The 7,901-nt window shown below is 63.5% G+C and overlaps 1 protein-coding gene across 1 annotated transcript; it reads right to left on the bottom strand.

Moving 5' to 3' along the window:
* Positions 1 to 2,853: 2,853 nt before the first annotated feature.
* Positions 2,854 to 5,035, bottom strand: LOC309447441 (uncharacterized protein). The gene is made up of 2 exons (XM_082068049.1): positions 5,011 to 5,035; positions 2,854 to 4,421 (listed from the first exon to the last, which is right to left on the bottom strand). Exon 2 carries the CDS (start codon positions 4,370 to 4,372, stop codon positions 3,992 to 3,994), a length of 381 nt encoding a protein of 126 aa, XP_081924175.1. The 5' UTR covers positions 4,373 to 4,421; positions 5,011 to 5,035; the 3' UTR covers positions 2,854 to 3,991.
* Between the last annotated feature and the right edge of the window lie 2,866 nt (positions 5,036 to 7,901).

Raw genomic sequence — 7,901 nt, 5'->3', positions numbered from 1 at the left:
TCTCCCCAGGCCATGCACATGGGGTGCATGTGCCCACGGGTCCCCAGGCATGGGGATGTCACCCCATGGCAGGGCTTTGCCCTCGCCTTGCAGGTCTGGCAGAAGGCGAGGGATGGCAGGCGGCTTGGGACAGGGCTGTGCCAAGGAACTTGGTTTTGGCCAAACCCACCAGCCGAGGTGGGGCCAAGGGCCGTGTGCCCTGGGCGGAGCAGGAACCAGCTGCGTGGGATTCCCGCTGTGCCGCGGCATCTGAGGGCAGCACCCTGCGTGCCCGCGGCTGGCTGGCAGCACCCGGGAGCCCAGGGATGAGCAGGCAGCAGGTGCCTGGGGATGGCCACGCATGTCCCAAACCTGGCAAGAAGTCACTCTCCCACCCAAAGCACAGTGGTGGACTGGCTCACCTGAATCATGGAAGAGTTTGGGTTGAAAGGGACCATCAAAGCTCATCCAGTGCCACCCCTGCCATGAGCAGGGACATCACCAGCTCAGGGTGCTCAGAGCCCCGTCCAGCCTGGCCTGGGATGTCTCCAGGGATGGTTCATCCACCACCTCTCTGGCCAACCTGGGCCAGGCTCTCACCACCCCCAGGACCAACAATTTCTTCCTTATGTCCAGCCTGAATCTCCTCTCCTTTAGTTTAAAACCATCATGCTTTGTCCTGTTGTAAAATGCCCTGCTACAAAGTCTGTCCCCATCTTTCTGTCCCCACCTGCTGCAGGGCAAGGTTCAGAGCAGGTAGGTGTCAGTCCCTTTGGGCCATATGAAGCTCTGCCTGAAGACTGTATGGGTGAGAGGTGCTTGTCTCTGTGCACAAGTAGGGGTATGCCTGGCACTGCCCAGGGACAGTGACAGCCCCTTGGCTGCAGACATGCCCACACACACACCTCCTGCCCTCCTGTCCCATTGCAGCCCCTGCCCATCAGTCCTCGTGTCCCCTCCCTGATGCCAGCAGAGCTGCGTCCCAGCAAGTGGTTGTGCCCACCTGCCCTCGGCCCCTGGTGCGCGGCCACGGACCCGGCTCATCTGCTCTGCACCCCGTGGTGACATGGGCTGTGCATCTGCCAAGCCACACAGGGTGACACTGAGGGCCACGCTGCCTGAAACCAAACTTCAGCCTCGGCTGGGCTCTGTGAGCCCTGGTGAAACACCCAAATCTGGGGACAGGGAAGGCGTATCTGCAATCAGCAGCAACACGCCATTTGTGAGGAATGTCTTTTCCTGCTCCCAGGACTCACCCCCGAGCGCTGCAGGGACCTTTGGAACAGCAGGGCTGGGAGCAGCACCCGCAGGGGAGCACAAAGGTCTGATCCAGATGAGCCAGCGCCGTGCATCAGCACCCACACCCCAGACGCAGGAGGTGACAGTCACCCAGCACAACCCTCCGCACCCCTGAGCACCCTTCAAAGATGAAACCCACCCAGGGAGCACCCACGGGACCCTGCATACAGCTGCTCATGTCACCCAGAGCCCCGTCAAGGTCTGGGGCAGCACCGTGTGCCCTCCCCTGCTCACAGCCCCGGCTTTCCTGCTGCCTCCAGCTTAATCATTGCCCAGGTGTCTGGCAGGCAGCGCTCTGCCCAGCCTCTCCCGGCTTGTTTGCCATCGCCCCAAGGTTAGGCAGAGCGACAGGCAGCGGTGACACACGGCACTGTCAGCAGATGCTGCACCCTGCCAGCACCCTGCCCGGGTCATGCCAGCTCATCCCTTGCCCCTGGCACCCCCTCGATGCCAGCCCCAACAGCCCCCATGGTTCTGCCAAAGGCACCACATACCCCTTGGGGTGTTTTCCCTCCCCAAACCGTGTTTGTCCCCACAGAGCACACAACCCCAGTACAGAGCAGCCTCTGTGGCGTGAGTGTTTCAGCCACACCACCGAGGTGACAGCAGGTCCCGGCCAAGCTCTGCGGCAGGGCTGGGCTGGTGTTCGGGCCGTGACAGCAAACAAGGGGTGGATCTGCCCGTCCTCACGCCAGCACTGCCCGCAGGCCAGGCAGGGAGAACAAGAATGTTCCTTGTGCAGGGCAGCGTGGGGCTGTGTCGCTGCCAACCCCCGCTGCAAGTTGCACCCCCCCGGCCACCCACCATCACAGGACCTGGGCCAGGCAGAGGAGCCTGAGCTGGGGTGAAATGAGGAGCTGCACATCTGCCAGGCCACTGCCACCCCAGCCCAGAAGCTCCCAGGGGTGGTGGGAATTCGGGGGATCTCAGCGATGGTGCCTGCTAGGGGTGATTGGCTCCCAGTTCTGGAGGAATGTCCCAGCAACACTGGGCTCCTGGTTCTGGTATGTTCCCAATTGTGGTAGGATCCTAGTGCTGGTGGAACCCTGGTGGTGGTGGGCTCCAAGCAGTGGTGGGCTTCCAGTGCTGGTTGGCGCCCTGGAGGTCATGGCCAGCTGAGGCAGAGCCACAAAGCCCACCCAGCTGGCCCAGCCAGGAGCCTACGCCTTCCCCAGCCCCCCCAAAGCCCAGTTCTCTCTTTCCAAAAGACAGGACAGCCATCCAGCTTGGCAGGGCCGGGCTGAGCACCAGCCAGGTCCCCAGGCGGGCAGGAGCAGGCTGTACTGGAAACGCCGTGTGAGGGGAGCGGTGGGCCCATGCAGCAGCGAGCTGAAGAGCTCAGTGTCCCAGCACTGCTGCCACAAGTCAGCAGTGCAATAGTTAAGCTTGGTTTTGAGTGGGGAGAGGGCTGTGTGCCCCCTGCACTGCCCTTCCACAGCCCGCCAGGGTAAGCAAGAAGTAACACAGGAATCCCGGAAAATCCAGGGCAGAGGGAAGAGGCGTACCTTGGCAGGGGAGGAGATGGCTGTAATTTTATTTGCAGCACCCTGAAGTCATCTGCTAACACACGCACTCTTTCCAAGCCCCTGCAGCCCAGGCAGTTCCTGCAGCAGCCGCCGGTGCTGACGCAGCTGCCGCCTGGCAGCACGGCCGCCCATGGGACGCCAGCACAACGGCGGGCTTGTTCCAGGTCGGTGGCGCCAGCCCCAGCCGAAAACCCAGCCTGGAGCCGCCCTGGTCTGCTGCGAACAGGCCAGTGGGCTCCTCGCTCACCCTCCTCGGTGCCCAGGGGGTCGCAGAAGGTGAATGATGGGGATCTGCATCCCAAACAGGGTGTCCCAGTGCTACCCCGCTGCTGGAGCTGGGCCAGCCCTCCACACCGGCCCCAGCGCAATGTGGATCCCCAGGGTGGGATACAGATACTGATGGCGTGAGGGGCTGTGCCCAGCTCTCCCTGAGCCTGGCAGGAGGAGCTGAATGGGGCCAGGGGTTTCCCGGCTCTGGGATGCTGACACACACACCCATGCCATGCCATCAGATGCTGCCCTGGAGCACGGCCCCACACTTTGCCATGCTTTGTCTGTCTGTCCTTCCCATCTCCTTCCCTCTGTCCCATAGACAGTGTGATGCTGTGAGCATGGCACCACTCAGTTCTGGGGAGGTGGGTCCCCACCCCAGCTGGGGACGTGTCCTTGGCTCCTCTCCACCGCTCCGAGACAGCGATGATGATGCACTCCTCTGTCACACACACAGGGCTGCCACCACCCAAACCCACCCTCCAGCGGGCAACGCCTGCACCTTCCCCGGAGCTGGAGGTTTCCCAGCAAGGGCAGGCTGGCAGGGTCAATGTACAGGATTGCAGGCTCAAAGTGCTGCCCCCATCTCCAGCGTAGGCACTTCTCGGTGGTATCTGCGTTGGCACACATAATCCCCAAGGCTCCTGGGCTTCAGCGGGGCAGGAGGACCTGTCCTTCTCCCTCATGTCCCACACTGGGCTCTCAGGATCTGGCAGGTGCCCATCACCAGCATATCTGGCTGCAGAGGTCCTGGGTGAAAAGCAATGACAGAGTCCAGCTGGTACCACCTCCCAGCTGCCAGGTCTGCCAGGCACCGGAACAGCTCCCTGGGGTGTTTAGGCCACGTAGACATGTTCTTGTGGGGCCATTTGGCCCTGTCCCATGGGCAGCAGGTCCCATGGGTGCAGTGAGGGCCCTTAGGAGATGACACAGCAACACTTTCTGCAGGGGCAGCACTTGCAGCAGCCACACAGCCCACCAGCCTCCCGCTCCTGGCCCTTGGGTGGCTTGTCCAGGGTGACAGTGTAAAAGGAGCTGGACGATTCCCCGTTGGGCATCCTCAGGCTGGCATAGGGATTGTAGGGACGGGACCAGGACTTCCCGGTGGCAATGGTTGGGCTGTTCCGGCTGTCAGCAGAGCCTGCATGCTCCTCCACGCTGTAGGTGGGCACGGCCGCAGGATTGGCGATGACAGTGGCCTCGTCCTTCAGGTAGCGAGTGATGAAGCTTTGCTGGAACTGCTCCCGCGGGATGTTGACACTGGCGTAGGGGTTCTCCAGGCTGACGCCACGATCCATCTCCCTGCTGATCGCCAACACGCGTGGCCCAGCTGGTGGTGCCCACCTCCTGCAAGACAGAGACCCCCGTCAACCCAGAGTGCAGGGGGTGTCAGTGCTGGGGTTGTTCCCATGGCATGGGGAAGGGACCCCCCAGCAGACCCCACTGGTTTGGGAGCAGCGTGGAGAGCTGTGCAGCCCCTCTCCCTGTCAACCCCAGGGGACCGCGACATGCCACCATTGGCTGTGTGGCCCTGAGGAGGTGACACCTGGGCAGGGTGACATGGGGGTGGGCAGGGTGCTGAGGGGTGGAGGAGGGACTGGGTGGGAGACATGGTGCAGGCAGGACAGTGGGGTGGGGTAGAAGCTTCTGGGGGGAGACAGGTCTCAAAGGTGGGGGGCGGGCACTGGGGAGAGGAGTGGGGAGCAAGTGCGTGTGGGGGAGAGGGAGAGGCAGGGGAAGGAGGGGAGAAGACAGGGGCAGGAGGGAGGGGGGCAGGGGGTGGGGTAGGTTGTGGGGGAGTAGGGGAACTGCGGCCCGGGGCAGGGAAAAGGGGCTGGTGGGGGAAAGAGGGAAGCAGAGGGGGGCAGGCGGGGGACAGGGAGGGGACAAGAAGGGGACAGGCGGGCGCGGGCAGCGAGTCTCTCCCGCCACTCACCGAGTGCGCGGCTCCGGCCGCTCTGCCGCCGGCTGCGCTTCCTCCTGCGCGATCGCCCCGCCCGGCCCGGCCCGCCCCGGCCTCGGCCCCGACCGCCCCGGTACCCACTGGCCGGCCCCTCCCGCCCGGCCCGGCCCGACACCCGCCGCTCGGTCCCCGCAGCCCGGCTCGGCCCGGCACCGATCGCCCCGGCACCCGCCGCCCCGCCCGCGGCTGCACGGGGAACGGGGCACCAGTACCGAACCGAGGCAGTGGGCAGGGAACACCGGGCGCTGGCGAGACACACTGGGCAGGGGGACAGCAGGCACCTGCACCCACTGCACCCCTAGCACCCCTCGGAGCCACCTGCCAGGCTCTGCTTGTCCCCATGGACACCACGTCCCTGCAGCCTGGGGTCCCTCACACCTGCCTGGCTGTGTCCCAGCTCTCCAGCCCTGACACCCCAATGCCAGGACTCCCCTGGGGTCCGCATCACTGGGCAGCCAGAGGGGCACAAACCAAGTGTGCTTGACCTGGTATGTCCTGGGCATCAGGAAGATCTGTGGTGGGATGCTGGCTGTGATGTGAACCTGGGCCCACCAACAGAGCTATTTCCAGGGCAGGGGGGAGGCTGCCCTGTGCCTCCCCAGGGCGTCGCAGGGGGCTGGACGGAGTGAGGACGCGGCTGGTACAGGGGCATGGAGCAGGATGCTGGCACATGTGCCAGTCCCTGGGACCGGAACTGCTGCAAGAGAAAAGATACAAACTTACAGCCCCCTCTACCTGCAACTAGGCAGGCGAGACGCAGTGCGAGCCCCAGCCCTCAGTCCTGCTCTGGCGTGAGGCTTTTTGGAAAATCCCAGCTGAAAACCCAGTGCAGAAGCCAGGTGCTGTTGCCTTGTGGCCCTGATCCTGCCACACTCCCATCACTGCAAAGCCAGTGTCCTTGTCCCCACCAGCTGACAGGACTGCTTTGGTTCCCTGGTGTTGCCTTGTCCCACTCACTGGTACCTGCTGGGCCCGTGGAGGGGTCCTGGGGCAGCGCCAGCCCTGCGGGGACAGCGGAAGGGCCACAGGCAGGGCAGTGCTGCGTGCCAGCTCCTCAGCCTCCTCACTTCCCACCAGCGCTGATGGAGCTGGGCCCAGCACCAGTGTGAGGACACAATGTCCCCAACCACCGGAAGCCAGAGCTGCTCCCAGCCTTGCCCAAAGCCCCATGGGCCAAAGCCACCCCCACAGCTCCTCTGCAAGTGGCTGTTCTTCTGATGTCCCCTCCTGCCACCCCCACCCAGGGTCAGGGTTTTCATCCTGGACACCTGCCCCATGGCTCCTTGAGGAGATGGCCATCCCCAGAGGGATGGAGCTCAGAGCAAGAGCTGAGTCTTGGGGGGACAAAGGGAACCATGAGGACCAGCCTGCCAGCCCAGGCAACTGGGTGGAAAGCAAGACAGCAGCATTCCAGCCCCACATCCAGACCTGGCATCCTCCTTTGGGGCAGTGGGAGGTACCAGCCTGGGTCTCCTCGGTGCTGCCAGGTCCCCAGGGAAGCTGCAGGGAAAGCAGGAAGGTGAAGGACACCAGCCTGGCCTAGGGAAACAAGGCTTGGTGGGGACATGGCACCGCCACAGCTTCACTGCTCCACCCTGGGCAGGACACCCACATGTCCCCTGTGTGTCCCATGCGGGTTCTGAACGGGTATTTTGCTGAAGGTTGCAGGACTTTGGGATTCTCAGGAGGGTCCTTACTGCTGGGTGGCCACAGTCAGTCCTGCCAGGGCCCCCAGTGCACCATGTCCCTGCTTCTGGGTGCTTGGGGACAGGGTGGGTTTTGCTGGGAGCCTGTGCCTGGCCTGGTGTCCTGTCCCCAGGGTGTGGGACACAGCTCCTGTCCTTGCAGCTGGACAGTCTCTCCTGTGCTGGTGGCTGAGCATATTGTGGGGTGGGACAGGGCCACCATGAGTCCCCTACTCCAGCCATGTGCCCGCTGTGTGACATTGCTGTGATGCCCTCAGCCAGTGTCATCCTTCTCATCACCACACCCCCAAAACTGGCTTGCGCAGAGCCCCAACATCTTCTCACAAGCATTTCTGTGCAAAAACCCGTCTCCCCCAGGAGCTTCATGGATGCCAGGGACAGGGCTGTGAACAGGGGGCCGGGGCAGCCTGGGGACAGGCACAGGGCAGAGGTTGTCCCAAACTGCAGCTGAATCCTGCTGGGATTGAATTATGTTTCCTTCAGCACTTTGCAAAGGGAAAAGCTGCTTCCTTCTGGCCATCGCAACCAAAACCTACAATTCTCACCTGCACTGAGGCGCTGGGGCTGCATGGGCTGGCTGGATCCTGCTCACAGCAGTGCCACCACTGCCCTGCCTGCCAGCTGAGTGAGGACGCTGGGCTGGGGGCTGCACCCTTGGCACCCATGGACCGAGCAGGAGGGCTCTGGTGGGTGACAGGACCCTGCCCAGCCCTGGCGGCACTGTCCCTGTGACGGGGGAGGATGCTGGTGGGTGCTGAGCTGGCCGGGCACCCAGTGGGCAGAGCGCCCTGCTGCCTGCGCCTGCCTGCAAGCCCCACTCTCTGCCTGCCGGCTGCCACTGGTGCCTTAGTCCTGGATCTCGCTGGGCTTCCAGCTCCAAAAGTGTGGTCTGCCCTGTAAAGAGACTCTGTGACCTCCTGGGGTGGAGGGATGTGAAGATGGAGCCCTGGGAATTTTTTGGGAGAAGGTGGGAGGACAAACGTTCCTCTGACCAGCTCTAGCACTGGGAGAGGGGCCCCGTGCATCTCTGTGCCTCAGTTTCCCCACTGATGACTGAGAGTAAGGGTGCACCAGAGCACGCACCATGCATACCAGCCTCACAGCACCCAGCTCTTGGGTTTTGAAAGCTGAAAAACACCTGCACAGACACCCCGGGGC

Source organism: Streptopelia decaocto (genome assembly GCF_964273445.1).
Source record: "Streptopelia decaocto genome assembly, chromosome: 17".
Classification (NCBI taxonomy): Eukaryota; Metazoa; Chordata; class Aves; order Columbiformes; family Columbidae; genus Streptopelia; species Streptopelia decaocto.
This window is presented reverse-complemented; position numbering and strand designations above follow the sequence as displayed.